Raw genomic sequence first — 20,596 nt, forward strand, 5'->3', positions numbered from 1 at the left:
CATTGTCAGCAGTTAAAGGTAGCTAGCAGTTCCTTGTCAAGCATAAATTCCTGCAGCCAGAAATTACGGCCTATTTTCACACTCCTGTCCTGAACTGTTGGTAGTCTACACTTCGCAACCTCCTTTGAACTCCTCCATGATTCCCAAGTGGATCACACAGACTACTTTTAGATAAAATTAAAGCCTTCTGCATATTCTTATCTTCCTCCCTTCAAATATCCCTGCATATTCAGCTGCTCTTTTCAATGCTAGAAATATACCCAGTACTCATCGGATGGCAGCCAAGAACAACCCTTGCACAGAACTTCAAGAGGCACCTCACTTATAGCAGCACTGCCTGTGGTTTTTAACTCCAGGACTGTATAACATGCAATTCTAGGGGAAGCTGACTGTAATTCAGCACTAATATTTGTTCAGACCAGCGCTCAGTAAATTTGACAGATCTGGTCACAAAGCTGGTGCTAGAGACTCTTGACTGAAACGTGTTGTCAGTTCTTGCACTGTTTCATTCATGTTTGCTTAGGAAGCTGCTATCCCTTGGAATTTTTTCTTTTAAACTTCAAGGGAAATAAACTATTTTTAAGATTTCATTAAGAATTAGCACTTCAATTGTTAATCAACCTAATGACTGTCTTATCGAGCAGCAACTTAATGGCATGAAGCATTGCAGTGTTTCTGATCTTCCTTGTGAGTTATATTCAAACACACCCACCCTCTTTTCAGCTTTAATACTTGCCTCAGAGCCTGGCAGTGTCGATTGCTCTACAAAACCCAAGTAGGTGGCAGCACAGCAACACACTATTTCTGTCACTCTCACTCCTAAAGAGGAAAATGGTACCAACTCCCAGTCATAGAAACAGACTGGAAAAATATAACCTGGAGAAAACATTTGGCCTAGCATTTCCCAGCCATTAGAGCAAAAGACCACTTGGCCTTTTCGGGAAAAAACAAAAATACATGCTGTCTTGCCGGCCCCTACTTGGAGATTAGGAAAGGATGATTAAATTCTCAGCTCTTGCCCAAAGAAAACAAAAAATTTTTATTGTTATAATTAAAAGCCTCTAATTAAGGGCAAAAAACAATTAGGATCCTATTCCAGCAGAAGTATTTACACAACCGTCCAATGAACAGGACTGGGAAACTGTTTCAGATGAAAGACAATCCAGACCTGATGACTCAGAGCAGCAATGTGCAGCTGGCAGCACTGGCTTCCAGCAGGCAACTACAGCCTTGTGCATCTATCCTGTCCTTACCTCCTCAGCCAGTGTTGAGGTCTTTGAATGGCAAGTGGTTACTGTTGCATGATTCCAGAGCAGCAGGTCATGCATAGGAGCACCGACGATCTTACTGCGACCGACCACAACAGCTCTTTTCCCTGCAACCTGGATGCCTGCACCACAGAAAGTTAGGAGAAAGTAAAAATAGGTCATTGTGCACTTTAGTACAAACTAACTCAAACGGCTCTGGAGTCTTTTGGTCAGTTTACATCTGGCTCTGGTACTTCAGGATACTATTTTTCTTCTGGGTTGCGTGCAATAGGGAATTGGAGTTGAGAGGGAGGAAGGACCATTTTAAAACTCACTCTTTTCCTATCTGAAAAGGCAGAGTTGAAGCGTGGCATCTCAACAGAAGTTTCAATGCGAAGTATAGCCTTGCAAAGTGCATAATTTCTCCTCTTATTGAAGACTTGCATTTATGAATAATGGATGAAAACCTCCTTACCTGTCTGCCTGATAAGTTCCATGCATCCTTTTGGCGTACAGGGGATAAAGCAGTCTCCAAGGTCCCCTCTAGAGAGCTTCCCAGCATTGATGCTACTTAAGCTGTATTTTGAAAGAATAAAGGCCAAGTAAGATTCCCAACCCCATGATCACCATTCAAAAGAAAAAAAAAGTTTCTTTCTGGAGTAACTGTCATGCTCTCCAGGGGTGAAGTCAGTTTACCCATCTACATCCTTCTCAGGTGCAACAGCATTGGTTATTTTTTCTGTATTGATGGGTTTATCAGAGTCAAGTGGCAGCTGCACGATAAAGCCATGAACAGCAGGGTCTCCATTCAAAGAGGCAATGCACTTGAGGACCTACAACAAGTAAAGACCAAAACCCTAATGGGTGATAAACAGAAATATGACTGATGCAAAGGAAAAAGCACAATCCTATCTGGATTAACAGACACACACAATATGTTTAGTTTTTCCACTTAAGAATGTGACTCAAATTTTTATTTTTAGAAAAATACCTGTTTAAGTTTCTAAATTTTACATTGTAGTGTTTAGTTTTCTTTCAAAAATAAAAAAATTCCAGCAGGTTACAGCTCTCTTTTCATGAGTTAATATCCTATGTGCAAGCAGTCTTTTTTTATAAAATCAGAGGGCCAATGTAAGTTCATCTCTCAAGCTCAAACCCAAAATTATGTATTTATTCACTATTGGCTGTATTACTTACGTCAGCTTCTGTTGCTGTGTTTGGCAGTTTTATGTGATTGGCACTGATCCCAATCTGCAGATGAGAACAACAAAATAATTATCTGATTTCTGAATTGACATCCAAGATTGATCCAGCTATTCTCCCAGTCCAGCCCAGCCACAGCTACATTCTGTCACATTTTGCAGGTCTATCTCCTGTTCCTGTGGCTACGGTCCTATTATTTGGAAATACCATCAATGACAGAGAAGAAGAAAGATTAGTGCTTTGCCTACTTAGATTGGTCCATGCTTCAACTGTCCTATTCAGCTTTTGACATGAACAACGTCATCTTGGCTTGACAGCATACTGCCTTGAAATGCCAGCAGAGAAGATATCAGCTATCACCTAGGGAAACAGGAACTCACCTACGTTCCCAGCCCTGCTGTAGCATGTAATGTAGCACTCAGTGACAGATGCAAGACAACTGCAGGTGCAAGACATTCAGGGAAGACAAGTGCATGGCCACAGGTCAGGAAAGACAGAGCAGCAGCACTTCAGAGATGTAATCTAGGAGATGCTCACACAAAAAGTGGCACAAACCCACACCGTTGTTCCTGGAGTACCCCACTTGGCAAATGTCAGGTTACACACCTGTACTACTTCCTTATAAGAAGGAATCCAGGCCAACATTGGTTTCTTCAATATGGGCAGAGCTTAGACAAACTATTTGATTTGCATTTGTTTTTTTTCATATTCAGATTTGACCTACTATAGGAGGGTAGAAAGAAATATTAAGAGCTTGGGCATTACCTCAGCAGCAGCCTTCAGCTTCATATTAATGTAGAGGTTCGAATCATCCCGATTTCCAACCTAAGGATGAAAAGACAGTTGAGTCACACTCCACAACAAAGACCCAGTCAGAGGTTGAGATGGGCTTAACCCTTAGCTTCCTTGGCTTCCTTTGAGCTACACCGAGGAGACAGAGGTATTCTTGAATAACTGTAAAACACACTGCTAGAGGCTGTAAGTATCTGGAGCTAACAGAGAAGCGTTGTTTCAAGTAAAAGGCAGCTAAAGACAAGTTGTCTTATCTCCTGCATGACCGCTATTTACACCTGTTGAAAAACCTTAGAAACACAGTGCTCTCCAAAGGAAAAAATACTGCCTGCCACCTCATCTGAGAAAGTTAAATCTCTAGCTAATTAACATGATCAGCAGGTGCTGATAACATCCAATTATCTGATTAAGGCTTTCAGAAAAGCTGGGCCTCTTTGACACCCAGGAATCTTAACTTTATGCACATACGTGTGCCTTGATGGAGAGATTTCTTCCGTGGCTGTTCTGTACCTTGAAAATTTTCCTGACGGAGAAAAACCAACAAAACAAGAACAAAGTGATGCACAAAGCGAAAGCAGCAAGTGGAACAAATGCCTGTAAGTTTTTGGCAGCATTGGGTGATTACAGTACAACTGCATTTCAGAAGACTGTTTGCAACATCCAGTATGTTTTGTTAAAGGTGACACTCCTTGTAACCATAAGAAAATGAAGGACAAATAAGGAAAAGCGGATAAGCAAGCTTGCCATTCCCCGGCACTTGGTAGCTATCCCTGGTTCTCCCACAGATTACAAGCTGCAGGGGCGTCTGCATTACCTGATCAGCCCGCATACACTGGTTCCTCTTCCCTAGAAGCTGATAAAGGGTCTGTCTTTAAAGACCCCTTTAAAGACTGCTGGGTTTAGGAAAAGGTACGCTTCATACAGGACAGAAAAGAGGAAAGAGAGCAGGCATCAGGAGATGTCAGCAAACAGACCACATATATTGTGCAAAAGAGGACATTCCTGACTACAGGACAAAAAATAAAGATTAACTGAGTTATTCTTTGAGCTCAGAGGACACCAGATACCTCCTAAGAAAACAGCACATATCACGTGGGGTGCTATATATCAGAAACAGATAATTTAATTGAAATTAGCTTAATTGAAAAATGGACAGCTAAGAACATCAGTATTGGGAGACGGAACTCCAAGCCCAGACTGTTTGGTAGCTTACAAAATTGTCAGAAAGCCAAAGAGCAAACAGGTCATAAAGGACTCTGAGTCAATCCAGGACTGATGGAACACAGGCCAACCAAGAAAAAAATCCAGCAACACTACAAGACATCAATTTTTGAAGACAGTTTACAAGGTCAGCAGTTCAGCAACTTCCATCAAAGCATCACTTACTAAATTTTAAATAAAAGACCCTCCTCCTTTCTTCTGAACACCTGAAGACATCTGAGCCCAAAATACTGAATAAGGACAGAAACTACTTCTCTAAGCAGCCATTTACCGTCCATCAGTTCTTTGTGGCCACACAGCTCCTTCCTGTTACATGACACTTGCTACTGCTAGTCACCTTCTGATCTAAGCACAAAGAGTTTCCATATTTTACAGCTGCAAGAAAAAAAAAAAAATCACCTTAATTCTGCCAAACATAGCCCAAACCTCTAGACACTAGCACTTACTCACACTTCTGACAGACATAACATTCAGCAATGGGATTTTGTTCCATCCCCTGCACTCAAAGTCTCCTTGGCCAAAGGTGGTTTTGGTTGTGGGTTTCTTCCCCTAATCCCCTTTCTCTCTCCATGTTCTGACTTAACAGCAGGCCAAATTCCTTAATAAACACTCCATTTCAAAGATTTCTGGAACAAACACATCTCCAAAAGCTGACAGGCTTTGGAGTTCACACAAATACATAGACTTGGAATAGACTTTACAAGCACTGCTTCCTCTTAATAGGCAAGAAGCCTGCTTTCACCATTTCACAAACATAATGCTTAGAGAACTGCATGGGTCTGATGAAAGAAAAAAAATAAACCAATCCAAAACCACCCAAATGTTTCAGGGACCCAGCACTTGGAGAAAAGACATCACAGAACCGTGTTACCATCACAGGGAACTCTGCTCTTCTGTTCCTTATAAAATGTTACCATTGCAAGGCAGCTTCGATGGAGCTCATCAGCTGTGCACTTACCATAGCAAAGCAACCCAGATTTTCTGCAGTTGTCACTAAAGAAAACAATACCTGCAAAATTGCAAGTCCTGGTCTGAAGCCTGGAAATTTCTCTTTCATCTCAGCAACTTGCTGCTTTAGTCTTTCTCTCACTTGTCTGAAGAGGGAAAAACAAAGAAACAAACAAGGTAGAAGTTAACCGAGGGACTGAATTCTTATACAGTGATAAGTCAGGAGTAGATGGGCAGACTAGCAAACATGTACTTAGGCCTTGAGTTCACAAGTCCCAGCAATCTCCAAATAAGATTTATGTCCATAAATCATTAAGACACTTCGGAAGTTTCATTCAAACTTATTTTAATTTTTTTAATTTTTATTTTGAAAGTCCACATTGTGCTTCTTCACCCTCCTCTTCACAGTCTCATAGGATACAAGAGTGAAAAAAGAAAAAAGGTACAAAATTTGGCATGGGAATTCTTGGGATTTCAAACTCCCTACTCAAAAGCAAATCCTCTTTCCACATAGACCATACAAAATCTACCTGTCTTCCACAGGCACCGGTCAACGCTGTCACACATGCTGTCCTGGTAAAGGATAATGAACCTACAATAGCAAAACTCTGGAAAATAGCTAAACAAACAGGAGGTACCCAAAGATATACCTCTTCTACAGTTGGTCAATACTATGTGTCTCTATGTCCTGCCTGCTTGGTCTAACCCAGGCTGAGTAGGCAGCAGTCCTACACCCACCTTTCTACCTCCAGTCTGCTTCTGTGCTTGCCAACACACATGTGAGAAGATGCCCCCAGCCTGAGGGCTTCCAAACAAGGCAAAGATTTTCCCATGGGAGCCGGAGAATGGGAGGTGAATAGAGGTGAAGCAAGCAAGGAAAATCTGCTAAACCCTGGTACACCGCTCAGGTCAACTCTTCAGCAAATTTCAACTCTTCAACAAGTTTAAGGATACAATTATTAAAACACAACTTTGAAATGGAAGCATGAGAGGATTCACTGATTAGTTAATCTAGCTCAGATGTCAACTCATACCCAGTTTACTATGCAACGTTTTAGAGATAATGGGTACCATCACTGATAAATTAGCCGCAGACAGCTCAAAAGCCACTGTCACCACCCTCCCCAGCCTTGCACTGCTCTCTCAACCACTGTTTGGCCCCACGTGCATGACCCTTCACCAGGGAAGGTAATGGGGAAGAGGTCCCGGTGCCAGGCCCAATATGCTCTTTTGAATTTGAAATTCTGACAAAAGCCTGGGTGCGGAGGCCAGCACTACTGCTCTGTCTCTTCACAAAGGCAGTTGGGATTCAGACAGAGCTAATCAGTTGTGCCCAACTGATGGGCTCAAGGCGCTGGAAGGAGGCTGTGGCCCTTCACTGCAAACGTAGGAGATACTCACTGAGAGGCAAAAGCCAGATAAGTAAACCTCAAAGGACACTAGAGGCTTGACAGGTCTGTCCTCCTCCACATGATCTCCAGCCCACGTCCCACCCACTATTATCAAAGAGATGAAAAGGTGCTACCATCACACTTTGCGAATCTCCCCTGCTCCAAACACCCTACCGTTTAAAACACAGATGGTCTTTTTGTGCTCATCTACCTTCAAATCAGTATCACAAGGTCTGCGACTTCAAGTGGAACTAGACTTCCCAGACTGGAGGAGGTGCTGTTGGTGCCAGCTCATTGAAAATGTGAACAGCAAGGGTATGGGGACAGAGTAAGTAGCTGATGACAGCTGGGAAGCTGCGATTCATGCCATATAGGGAAATTCCAGCATGACAGATAGTCAGTGAAGCCAACTCTACCCAGCAACTATGAGCTCCAAATCAGAAATGCCAGAGGCAAGAAGGGAAATGGGAGCCACGCATGGCTCTGCTGCAACCCAGCAGCACTGATCCCAGGGGATGGTTGCAGCTGGTCCAGCCAGAAGCAGCCTTGAGGCTGTCCTAAGTCCCATCTTGGGGGAATCACACAGCCTCCTGCTCTGTCTCAAATCATGCACCTCTTCTGCTGCATCCCGAATCACACAGTCAGAGTTCCGCTGCACCTGAGGAGTGGGTTCAGAGTATTTACAGGTGTTTGTGTCTGGCCAAGCTGTTCAAAGTCTCTTAAGCTTTGGTAAAAGAGGTTGTTTTCAAACCTTACTTAAGAAATAGTAGTTCCCAGGCTTCCTTTAGCTATCACCTCTGTAAAAGACTTGACACTAAGACTGGCTGATAAGTTCAAAAAACAGTGTCATAGCAAGCCTTGTCCTAGCAATTCTTCATGCTGGAGTGACAAAAGTTCATCTTCTGGGTAGCAAAATCACCAATTGCCTCTCCCTACACTCCAGTTGTGAGCCTCTAGAGAAAGTACCAAATCTATAGCTGCAGACAAACAGGGCCTGAGCTCACAAGCCGCCACTAACAACAAGGCAGCAAGCTCAAGAAGTGTCAGAAACCCACTGCGTGTGCTGTGGACAGGCTCTGCGAGGGAGCTAGCTCTGAGAACAGCCTCTGGTGCTCCACTAAGGAAGGCACAGCACTGGTTTGTGGCCTGCAAACAAAAAGAAATGCAAACAAATGTGAAATATATCATAATTTATGACCCAATAAAGCCCTCATAGGGACAGTCAACAGGAAAGGGACCCATGTCTGGGTTTTACTTTTAATGCAGTCTTCTCAGTGGAGGAGAAATAAGCCCACACGAGGGTCTAGTTTTCTTCTGTCCTCTGAGAGGCAAGGCTGTGGCACGCTTTCACCTCCAGCAGCCATGACTGTTCACACGTTATATTTCTGTCATTTTCTGGAATTGGTCACTAGCTCACTTCCCCTTCAGCTACAAAAGAAAGGTAATATGCACACAAAGTGGTGCTGCCAGCGCTGGTTTGCCTTAGCAGCCTTGAATCAAGAAATCACTTGTTAGACTGCCACCTAGTGTTAAGTACCACTGTTCTCTAGTTACCACAAAAGCCATAGGTGCAAAGGTTTGAGCGGAAAATTAAGAAAAAAAAAAATCCCTTGTTTTAACTCTGCAGACTTACAAATACATTAGAAAATAATCTTTACAAGCCAGCAGCTATTTAGTGATACAGTTTACAAAATTGTATTGTGGACTTCAGGTCTTCACAAAGATAGAAGTTCATATTGATACATGAACAGCATTTTTTACTAGCTGTATGAAAATGCTTTTAAGTCTTCAAACATAAATTTGCAGTTGTACATAGCTGCTTCTCCAAAAGCCTTCCCTCTGACGCTAAGACCCCTCCTGTGCCCACACGCTCTTCCACAAACAAACTCACACTTCAAACAAGGGTCCAGGGTCCACACAGGTTAAGGACAGCACATGTCTCTAAGCATACAGAGCCAAAGGCATCTCCAAAGATTAAAGAACTTATTAGCTTTTCTTTCTCTAGACTGCAACAGTGAGCTGAATTTCAATTCATTAAGTGAATTTTCCAGAACAGCGAAGGACAAACCACACTCCTCCAGCTCTACTGTAAATGGCAAGAGAAGCACAGCTCCCATGTCCGTGCTTCCTCAGGCAGACACCCACACACACACACATCTTGCTATGGGATTATGTACACGCAATGGTTTGGGTGGCAAGCATACACATCACCATACTGAAGATGACACCAGGCTGTGTTTCTTCTGTCCCTTCCGTGAGTAAGAGGGTCCAGGGTCCATGTGAATAATGCCGAACATACAACCTGGCAAGTATCTCCTCAGAGACAGTGACGCTCTAGAAGAGACCTGCCCCCCAAAGAAGAGGGTTTGGCCTTACTGCCTGGATCACAGATTCCCCAAAGGTTTTCAGACACATGCATCAGAAATGCTCTTGCTACATCCTGCCAGAAATGGCTGTATTAAGGCTGATGGTCCTCTGCCGGTCTTGCACCAGCTTGGTCAGAGCTGTTGTCCCTATAGCCATTCCTCCTTAGAGCCTGCAGCCCTGCCACTGCTTACTTTCTGTTGCCCACATGACAAACAAACAACTGCAGTGTGGAGAGACAAGCTGCCCCTTTTCCAAACCACCATGGCACCATGACCTTGCTAGCAGGACAACTGCATTGTCTTCAAATACTGTGAAGCAGCTACAAGCAAGCACGCCACAAAATATCCTACTGGTACCCCAAAGAAGAGACAGAGAGGAGTCTCTCCTATGGAGAATCACAGGCTGGCTGCCCCAGTCGCATTGGGATGGGAAATACCTTGGGAAAATCTATCTGAACACTGCTGGTAATTCAACAGATGTCTTCAGTTGAGGGAAGACACCATTTAGACAACAGAGCTGGAAGGAGTTCACAAGTCTCCTTCCTGCCTTCTTTGTCTCATGCTCCACCACTGCAGGATCCTGGCACACTGTCATTATCTTCTAGGAAAACTGCCTGTTACTTTCTACCACTTCCACACTCACAAGGTTTTTAACCATTCTTTTGGTTGTGTCAGCTCAAATACTTGCATGAGCACTCTTCAGGACAGATAAATATATGAAAGTGCTTTTTCTTTTTCAGATGTTGTTTCATCATGTCCAGAACATTAATCCAAGGAGGGACACAAAATGGCTGAGCTGAAGAAGCAATCACCTGTAGAGGATGGGAGAGGCAGCATTTAAGGAACTTCTCAAACGTGGCTGGCTGCCAACAGAATGACAGAGTTTAAGCTTCACATAAAGCTGAGTCTTTAAAACTTACACATAAGAGTTTGCTGCAAATATGAGTTACAATACCATGAACTGTTACAACCGGCTTCCTATGCTGCAACATCAATCACACCAATCAGGTCTGCATCTCAAAACAGATACCATGTACAACACCCAACTATCAAGTGATTTAATCAGAGGACAAGGTAAGAGAAACGGATAAGGACTCAATCCACATTTGTGGGGCTGCAAGCAGAGCAGACCATAATCTAGACCATAACTACAATGGTCTGTCTGCACAAACAGCAATATCATGATTTTCTTCTTTCCACAAAGGGGACATGGCAGTCATAGAATCACAGAATTGCCTAGGTTGGAAGGGACCTTTTAAGATCATTGAGTCCAACCATCAACCTAACACTGCCAAAACCACCACTACGCCATGTCCCTAAGCACCATGTCTACCAATCTTTTAAATACCTCCAGGGATTGTCACTCAACTGCTTCTCTGGGCAGCATGTTCCAATGCTTAATAACCTTTTCAGCGAAGAAATTGTTCCTAATATCCATCCTAAACATCCCCTGGCATAACTTGAGGCTGTTTCTTCTTGTCCTATCGCTTGTTACTTGGGAGAAGATACCAACCCCTACCTCTCTACAACCTCCTTTCAGGTAGCTGTAGAGAGTGACAAACAAGGTATCCCCTGAGCCGCCTTTTCTCCAGGCTAAACAACCCCAGCTGCCTCAGCTGCTCCTCATAAGGCTTGTTCTCCAGACCCCTCACCAGCTTCATTGCCCTTCTCTGGACACACTCCAGAGCCTCAATGCCTTTCTTTTAGCGAGGGACCAAAAACTGAACACAGTATTTGAGGTGCAGCCTCACCAGTGCTGAGTACAGGCAGACAATCACTTCCCTAGTCCTGCTTACCACACTATTCCTGATACAGGTCAGGATGCTATTGGCCTTCTTGGCCACCTGGGCATGCTGCTGGCTGGCTCATATTCAGCTGGCTGTCAACCAGCACCCCCAGGTCCTTTTCTGCTAGGCAGCTTTCCAGCCATTCTTCCCCAAGCCAGTCCCCTACATATTCTCTCCCTTAGGACTCCTCCTTTCCACATAACCTGGTGTTGATATGCACAGAAGACAGCCCCTTGGCCCTGTTGTCCACCAGACGGTGTTTTCTCCTAGCCTGTAATATCTTTGGAACAGGGTCCCATTTTTAAATTCTGTGTCTGTACAGCACCTTACACAAGGGTTTCTTGCTCATATTTGGGGCTGGCTCAGCGGCACTGAGCAGTACCAGATTACAGAGTTCACTTTAATTTAGCACATCTGCAGTGTGTTACCCTTCGGTACATGCCTGAAAAATTTCTGGGTAGGATCTTGTAAATGAGATCTCACAGACAGGGGATTTTTTTCAGTTCAGGCTAGATTTAGCTGGAGTTTCAATAGGAACTCCAAAAAACTTTTGAGGCCCAGTCTGAAAAAGCTGAAGAGTTGTCTTTACTGCACTGTTACCTCCAGTTGTAAGTTTAGCCCAATCATCGCTATATCCAGTACTTTAATGGTGCTTTAAAATCAAAGCGCTACCTGACACATCCCTAAGGGCTGCAAGGGGTGTTGAGTCCTCCCTGCCGTCACAACTCATCAGCCACTTGTCCAGACCAGGAACGTTGCTCCATTCCTGGTGCTATCTACCAATTCAAACCAAGGCAGGAGTTTTCAAAACTGGACTACTTCAGGTGGTAACAAATTAACACACAGATCACTGCAGCAGACATAAGCTATACAGAAAAGCCACTACAATGTTTTGCTCTGAGTATCTCTTTCAGATACAGAAACAGAGTATTTTTATTATAAGGGAATAATAGTAATGAAAAAAAGGTTGAGAATACCTTTGATTTTTTTTTTTATTCCCTCTGTATTCTGCATACTTAAAGCACTGTTTCTCTGCCTCTTATTAGGTATTTGTTTACTGTACTGCTACGTGATAACTCATCTGTTGCAGCTCATTTCCCAATGAGACAAAATTAACTTGCAGCAAAATCTAACGCTGAATTATTAAACAGCCACTTAGAGAAGTAGAGGAAAGCCACGCAGAGACAACTAGCCAGTTCAAATTGATGCAAAACCGATCCAATATTCAATATCTTCCACAGACTGTCTAGGTCTAAGAGTTTGTTTCTACTGAAAGAAGAAGCCTTAGTGAGAGAAGCCTTAATTTGAACATCAAAATCCTACATACACGATGATGCCTGCCACCCTGTTCTTCTTCCCATGCACAATATAACCACACTTACTATCCTCACAGATAATATTCAAAGCCACTGAAAATGTCTATTTTCCATTGTACCTCTTCTGAGTCTTCCAAGACTTTCTAGGTGTGAATTAACTTTATCTCCTCATCGAGTTTTCCTTATTTATAGGGACAAGGAAGTTCTCTCTCTCACAAAGCATTTATTCTCTTCAAGTGTCTCACAAAAATAAGAGTGTCACTATCTACCTGATTTTTGTTTAAATAATTGACATGACTGAATTAGGTTTGGTTTGGGTTTTTTTTTTTCACATCCCTTTGCAGAAGGGGTGCTTGGTAGTAGGAGAACAAAGTTCACAATACTTAGGAGTTTTGATTTAAAACAGACACAGAACACTGTTTGATTGATTCACCTCATTTGTTAATATTTGACTGACTTACAAACAAACACTTTTCCTGATTAAAGGACAAAGTAACAAAAAACGATCCTTAAAAAATACTATCTGAAAAGACTTTGCAGCTGACGTAGTCAGAAACACACCCTTTCTAAAACAGACAATTCATTTGAAAATTCCTAGAAAAAACACATGCCTATCGCTTCTGCCAGACTCTTGGCCAGGGGACTGACTCTGGAAAAGGAGAATTCTCTGGACCAGCACTTCTCTAGAACCTCTGGAAGAAAGGCACAGGTATCTGCAGGGCAAATAGCCCATTTCCTCATAACTCCTTCAAGTACCACACGAGGAAAAAGCAAAACTACTTAAGTCCCGTTCCTATAGAGCACATGATGTGTGTAAGGAAGCACACAAGATTGAGACTGCAATACTCAGTGGTACTGGCCCAAAATCACTGCATAAAAAAATATGCAAGCAGCCTTTCATCATGGATATTCAGATTCAAGACATTTTAGGCCTACTTTTCATAAACGCTTCACTGTCAGTTAGATGTAGGTGTGTTCTACATCGCAATACCTAAGAGTGGGTCTAACAACTCTTTCAGAGATTACTTTAGACCATTTCAAATTTACATTTTCTGTTCTAATTCCCTGGTTATAGACAGAAGGTACCCAACAAACCTACCTAACCAAACCCACTTTGCACAGAAATAACGGAAGCATTACCCTTTGCTAAACACTATTTTTCTAGGATTATGGAAATGTATTTAGCTTTCTTACTGGATGTGTATGTATAGCAGCAGCAGGAAAAATAAGCCAACTGGAAGACACAACACAGGCTCACCTATACTCAGGGCTGGCCAGCTAAGTAAAAGCTGAAAAGCACAAGAAAGTCAGGAAAATTTTCCTTCAGGAAAATAGCTTTGGCCAGACACCTGAGAACATTCATCCTCATGTTATCCAAAACGTGGATTGATTTACCTTGCTTTAAAAAGGAATGACCAATCCCTGTACAATATGAACACAGAGACCATGCCTAAAGCACTGGTTCCCAACTCCTGCTCGTGAAGCATCCCCAGAGCACGGCACAAACACACCAGCACCGTAAGCCAGCTGGCTATTTCACACCTGCCCGGGCACTAATCTCAGGGCAGAGGCGCCGAGCGCTCCCAGGCCGCTCTGCAGGGCTCACGCTGGATGCTGACAACAAGAACCAAGCACATGCACCGCCGGGTGCCTGGGGGGCAACGCACCCGTGACCACACTTTACTTCCTGCTTAAGATCTTTAATACTACCTTCATTTAACAACGACCACAGTTTTCAGCCAGAAAGAAGCAAGCTTTGAATACAAAGCATTGAAAAAGCCTTAAGGTGTCTTCCAACCGTTTTGTCCTAGGGGCCGAGACAGGGCAAAGGTCGCTACAGCCCCACTCCCCCGGCCAGCCGGGCTGGCTCCCCCAGGGCACCCCTCAGCCCACCAGCCACACCGGTTTCGTTCCTTTCCTTCGCAGCCATCCCGAAGGTTAAAACCCCCGGGGCTCCCCACAGACTCTCCCCGCCCGCAGAAACCCCCGCCCAGGGCAGCTCTGGGCGCATGGCGGGAAGGGCGGGCGGCCGGCCCCGGGGTACGTACGCGGAGACTATCTTGCCGCTGAGGATCTCGGCGGGAGCCATGGCGAGGGCGGGGAGGTAGCGGCCGAGCACGGCAGGGCTCCCGAAGCGTCTGCGGGATGGGCCGCCCCCGCCGCTGCCCTACTCCGCGCCCCACGTGTCCCCCAAACTTTCGGCGGCCGCCGGACCCACCGCGCAAGCGCTCTCCCCGCCCCGGAGGAGGGAGGAGAAGGGCACCCAGGGGCGGCCGTGGGCTCCTTTCCCGGCGGTGGTGGCGCTGTGTCTCCTCCTCCTCCTCCTCCTCCTCTGTCCCTCCCGCCGACCCGAGGCGCCTGGCACCCGCGCGGCGAAATGGCCGCCGAAACGCCTCAGAGGCGCCGCCGCCGGCCCCGGCCTTTCCTGGTACCCCGCTCTGCCGAGAAGGGCCCTGGGCAGGCAGGGGAGAGGGAAAGCTGCCTCCGCGGGCTGAGGAATGCGGCCTGTTGGGACGCTGCCCGCCAGTCCCGAGAGGCTGGCAGCGCAGGTCTGCTGGTGGTGGGCTCTGCATGTGGAATTCCTGGCTGTATCTTTGCGAAAATTGCAAATCTGTGTAAGAGTAATCCCTGTGTTTCATGCCCTGGGGTAGTACTTTGGTACTCTTGAGAGGTTATGCTAAGAGTAATTCTTACTCTTCAGGATTTCAAGGTGTTTATCCAACGTAAAGTCACCAAACCAATGGCTAGCCAGTGTGGAAAAAGAGCGGTGAAGAAGAGGGCGGGATTGTGGCCTAAAGGTCATAGGAGTCATCAAGGGTGAGAAACAGCTTCCTAATGCTCGCTTCCAAGGGATGTACTTGAAGTAAGGAAGTAAGTAATCATGTTAGGACTGATGAAGGTGTCGTTTGCTGTGGGGCAGCTGCTCAGGCCCATGCAGTCCTCCACGTGTACTATTATTTACATAACCGTGGCTGTTCCTTCCTGCGCAGACCAGCACAGATGTTTTAGGACAGAGGGAGCCAGCTTTCAGTGTTCTTCTCACACGTATGTCAAATAAGTGATCAGGGTCCAGCCAGAGCTAGAGATGGGAAAAGTAGTTAGATGTCACTGAGGCAGACTTGCTCAGGCAAGGTAACCCCATGACCCAGAGAAGTTAAGGAATTAATCAGTGTTCCCCGCTAATATCTAGCGCATGGTTAGAGAACAGGCCCACAATTCAAGAAACCGGTGATAAAAAGGTCAGGGACAGGGAACTGGCGAATTGGGGTCAGTGATGGGATGGACCCACAGCGTGAGGTTGCTTTTGGGGAGTCGTAGCACATTCCTGTGCCTGCAGCAGAGCCGTACTCTTACTGTTTGGGGACCTCACAGCATCTGCCATGTGTGGTAGCAGTACAGCAAAGGAAGGGGATAACCTCACTGCAAATTAACAAGCTTTGGAGAACAGGGATGGGATGCTAAAAAAGCAGTGTTCCTGCGGAGAATTTGAGACTTAAAAGGCCTGTGTGAAATGCTTTCACATAAGATTTTTGCTTTACATAGAATGCATAGGTTTGGAAAAACGAAGTGCCTGTTCCAAAGAGTTTACTGAGAAAGCATTCAATACTGCTACTCCATAATGTAATTGTATCACAAAGAGATTTTGGGGGAACTGTCAGATTTCGAGAAGGGAGCTTGCAGCTTCCACCTAGGACACAAAACTATGAGGACAGAAATATATGGACCCTTCTGTTTCCGAAGCTGGGAAGCTTTACGGTTGCTTCTCTGGTATTCTAGGAGGGGAATATAAACCATACATAGTCCAAAACTTTTCTGAGGATGAGGCTTTTCTTCTTTTTGTTTCCTTTCATAGCCTAACAAGTGACATCTTTTCTGCGTTTTTCTGCTTTCTTTTCTATTGAGGGGAGAGCTTGTTACCTTGAGTGATTAAACTACCTTAAATTAACAATGTGTTGTAATTGTAGGATTAAAGGTCATAAATTTCTCTTCATAAGTGAATTGGAAAAGACAGAAAACTTGGCATTTTAGGGCTTTTATATGCTAAATAAAAAAAGCTAGAAAGAACTTTTTCTCTTCTTTCATTATGTATTCCTTGTATTTCCTGGAATGTTCCAACAGGCACTTGCAGTATTATACAATCAAAACTGAGATTACACAATTAACTGAGAGAAGGGATTTTTCTAGGCTGCTTAAAATTCTGTGTCTTATTTGTTTCTTCTGTTGCCTTTATCTGAGGCCTGAATGAACTCTTGAGGGGAAAAAAAACCCTGTGGTTTTTTTCTAAAAGACAGCCTCCTTTAGTTAAGGACAGGATAAGCTCACAAAAACAACTTTTGCCAGAAAAAGATTTGACACTCAGGATTGTAGTGTGAAAATATCAGGCAGGAAAAGAAAAAGAAGAAAGCCACCTTATTTAAAATATACAGATGACCTTATTTGCAGAGTGAGCAGAAGAAGCTATTGCCATCAGAAGCTGTAGATTCCTTCCCGGAGTTGCTAACTTGCGTGATTTGCATGTGTGTTTGAGTATTAACATCACTTGCTGCTTTTCATAATGCCCCAGCCCCTGAAAAAAAGATGTCGCATGATGACAGATAAAACTTTGAAAATTACCTGAATTCATTGTAGAGTCTAAAAAATGGGAAAGGAAATAAAAATGACCCTAAACAACTTATTGTTTAATTATTTTTGAGCCAGATTCTCATTTTTGGGAAGGGCCAGACTCATGAATTTTAAATGCTTATGCCAGAAAATCAGACTAGCTAATGTACTTTTGTCAGAGCAGAAAGTTCTTTTGTATTACTAAACTGTCTCATATGGCAGTCAAATACTAAAGCTGAGATTGTTACTCAGAAGTTGTGTGTGTCATGCCTTTATGTAAGAAAATGTTCTTTAACATTTATTCTTAATTGCCATCCTGAGGTCAAAATACTGGAAATGGGGTGGGAAAGGAACACAATAGGGATTATGTGATGAGAAATGGCTGAACAGACTCTTCTGCTCAGTTCATATCAGAGCCAAATCCAGCCCAAAAATGCAGTATAGGAAATCTCAGAGAAACACAGTGGCAAAGGAAACAAACATGTGAAAATGTTTTCGAAGTTGACAGCAACAATCAATGTTTTATGCTTTCAGTACAATTCTTTTGACATCAAACCAGGACATTAAGGCAAAAGGATGAGAAAAAAACTCTTGCCACGATAGGAACAGACAGCTCTGAGCATAGACTGCTTTGTACCAAAGCAGGCTTATTTTCTAATGGGTGTTAGGATGAAGAAGGATAAAAACAGTTACTTCAGGATAGGCTGAAGCCTCAGAGTAAGAGAGACCTCTCTGCTCTGAGTGTTGCCCCAGAACAGTTGTTCTGCCTCAATCACCTCCCTGCCAGACAACCCTGGGTTTGATTTGGCAACTCCCACAGTTTGATTGTTTACCTGTGCATCCACCCCCTCTTACCCAACATGTCAAAAGTCACGGAGCTTGTTCTTTAAAAAAGCCATGAAGTGCATGCCAGAAATACTTCCAATGTTACTGATGAGCTAACAGCTATGCGTCTGATGGCACAGCACCCCAAAAGCTGCAATTTGTCATGAGAAACTGACCCTGAATCAGGAGACTAAGGAAGAACATTAGGCTTTGCTTCACCCACTAAGCGGGACAGGTAGGGTAGGAAATTGTCTCCAGTATAAGAAGAGGAACAGACAGCTTAGATTAGCTTCATAAACCTTGGTCAGAAAAAAGATTTTGAGAAAGCCTGTTTGCAAGAGCACACCAAAAAAACAGTATTAGACTTTGATTCTTCAAACAATTATAGGGAACCTTTCCAGCTTAAGGATGCCCCACTGAACAAAGCAGGATTGGTTAAATGAATGACATTGCACAAGAATGTACCTTACCTACCGTGATGGAGAACACAACTTTGTAATGGGATAACAGTGACACATTTAAATACATGCCATGGGAATAACAACTTGGTGATGCAGCCAGCTGTTGGGCAGTCACTGCAAAAGTAGCTGTCCTGGATTAAGATGGTATTTGCTCTCTGGCCTTGTCCTCGGGGTTCCTGGTCCGATGCCTGAACAATCAGAACACGGATTTGGAGTGCTCCTCATCCATTTCAGTGCAAAGGCAGTCAGATTAATCAAATCAATTCCAAGAGCATTTTTAACTACAATGAACTGATTTTCTATAAAGTAAGCGAAGGGTACTTCCATCGTAGGTTTTTCTGGCAGGGAGGTAAAGCTGGCTTTATCTAACAGAGCAGCAGTAACAAATAGACCTCTGAAGTGCTTTTCTGAACCCTGACTCAAGCTTGTCACTCACTTGCCTGCCATGCAGGTGTTTTGTAGTCATCATAGTTTTATCTGTCACTCTATAGACAGCAAAAACCAGCTCAGACTGTCTCTTAACTTCCACTTGTGTTACTATGCCAGTGACACAAATTTGTACATACTTGAGTGCATTTTCCATTGGCTGCTTTTCTTGTTGCTGTTTTAGCGAACTTCCTCTAGCTACGTCACTTTACCTTCCCACAGAAATCTTCCAGCACTTCTCATTGACCTCTTAGGCATCCTGCAGAAGAAAGATGTCTTGTTAACAGTTTGAAGAATTTTGTGTCACACAGGATTCCATTGAGAACAGTGCCAGAGTGCTTGATAAATATGGGCCCTAGGTTGTCCTGACTCTTTGATGTTAAGCGATAATTGAGAGCAAAGAAACCATGCTCTAAGTGGTCCTTTCTCTCACATAATAACCTTTCCTAATACTTTTACAGCATGTTGTGGAACTCTTGCAATAAACAACAGCCTGATTCAGTGTCCCAGCCTGCTTGTATTACCACAACGTATTACCCAATGTATTACCACATTTTCCAGATTAGGTAACTGAGAAAGAAGGGTTAATTGATTGCCTAAAGCAAAATATAAACACAGGCAATGGCACTGTGATTATCTAGCTTTTCATTTCAAACTTCTCCTAATTCTCTTTGGCTAATAATTTTTAGTTAATGGCTTGTGGCTATGTAGGACTTCCCCCTTTTTTTCCAACTGCTAAATTTCATTAGAAGACTATGTAAAATACATTTCCAATATTTTAAATAGAAATACTCGTTATACCAATTCCACTCTTCTGACTGTGTAGGGAGTTGCACACCCTGACACAGGCAGAGGTAGGCAGGGAGAAAGGTGAGTTTCAGGGCTGCAGGTAGGAGGATGTCCAGAAGATAATCTTTCCATTGCAGTTTAATCCATACAGCCTCTCAGATAATTCTCCCAGACCAAGCAAGGACATCCCTGGCAGAGCAAGAGTGCATAGCTAGTTCTATGCCATCTCTGCAAGAACCTTCACAGGGTGCTCTCTCATCCAAGCAAATCCTGCTCTTGCAGTGTCCCGCAGAGACAGGAGGAGGCTGAACAGATCCTGTGAAGTCTATGGTAGGGTAAGTCCAAGGCTGGCACGAAATTAGCTTTCCCACACACCATAATTCCAATAAGTGGGGTATTTAGAGATAAAACCAGGTAAATGGAGTTTTGCACTTCAGACTTGGGTGATACAGTCTTTATGCACGTCTTAATACCCAGTTTGAAACACTGAGCAGTGTTTGATATTGATGATGAAGCCTGCTTCATAATGTGAAGCAGGCTTAAGAAGTTGTACTTTCAATGTGCTTTTGCTTATAGCATTCCTGATTCCAATATGTGTCCTTTCTGTGTAACTGCCTCTAGCTTATAGGACTGTCTGTACCAGATCAGACAAGAAGTTGTCCCAGCTGAGGGTCATGACTCTAATGGTGGTCAGCTGTAGATATGTAAGGAAGACTATAGAAACAGGGCAAAAAGATGATATTCCTGGTCTCCAACCATTTGCAGGTTGGAGACCTACCTTGCCATCCAGAGGGACCTTGACAGGCTTGAGAGGTGGGCCTGTGTGAACCTCATGAAGTTCAACCAGGCCAAGTGCAAGGTCCTGCACCTGGGTCAAGGCAATCCCAGGCACAAATACAGGCTGGTCGGAGAATGGCTTGAGAGCAGCCCTGAGGAGAAGGACTTGGGGGTGTTGATGGATGAAAAGCTCAACATGAGCAGGCAATGCGCACATGCAGCCCAGAAAGCCAACCGTATCTTGGGCTGCATTAAAAGAAGTGTGGCCATCAGGTTGAGGGAGGTGATTCTGCCCCTCTACTCTGCTCTGGTGAGACCCCCACCTGGAGTACTGCGTCCAGCTCTGGAGTCCTCAGCACAGGAAGGACATGACCTGTTGGAACAGGTCCGGCAGAGGGCCATGAAGATGATTAGAGGGATGGAGCACCTCTGCTATGAGGACAGG

The 20,596-nt window shown here is 44.1% G+C and overlaps 2 protein-coding genes across 2 annotated transcripts in view; one reads left to right on the forward strand and one right to left on the reverse strand.

Moving 5' to 3' along the window:
• MTHFD1 (methylenetetrahydrofolate dehydrogenase, cyclohydrolase and formyltetrahydrofolate synthetase 1) overlaps positions 1-14,497 on the reverse strand; it is a 47,387-nt gene extending 32,890 nt beyond the window's left edge. Inside the window, exons 1-7 of the mRNA XM_054199382.1 lie at positions 14,320-14,497; positions 5,473-5,557; positions 3,216-3,275; positions 2,445-2,498; positions 1,944-2,080; positions 1,723-1,823; positions 1,254-1,390 (exon numbers count right to left, since the gene is read on the reverse strand). Coding sequence (XP_054055357.1) covers positions 1,254-1,390; positions 1,723-1,823; positions 1,944-2,080; positions 2,445-2,498; positions 3,216-3,275; positions 5,473-5,557; positions 14,320-14,360 — 615 coding nt within the window. The 5' untranslated portion in view covers positions 14,361-14,497. The remainder of the gene's footprint in view (positions 1-1,253; positions 1,391-1,722; positions 1,824-1,943; positions 2,081-2,444; positions 2,499-3,215; positions 3,276-5,472; positions 5,558-14,319) is intronic.
• Positions 14,498-14,681: 184 nt separating this feature from the next.
• Positions 14,682-20,596, forward strand: part of ESR2 (estrogen receptor 2) — a 94,709-nt gene continuing 88,794 nt past the window's right edge. Inside the window, exons 1-2 of the mRNA XM_054200244.1 lie at positions 14,682-14,886; positions 14,973-15,142. The gene's annotated coding sequence lies outside the window, so the exon portion shown is untranslated. The remainder of the gene's footprint in view (positions 14,887-14,972; positions 15,143-20,596) is intronic.

Source organism: Rissa tridactyla, chromosome 4, assembly GCF_028500815.1.
Source record: "Rissa tridactyla isolate bRisTri1 chromosome 4, bRisTri1.patW.cur.20221130, whole genome shotgun sequence".
Classification (NCBI taxonomy): Eukaryota; Metazoa; Chordata; class Aves; order Charadriiformes; family Laridae; genus Rissa; species Rissa tridactyla.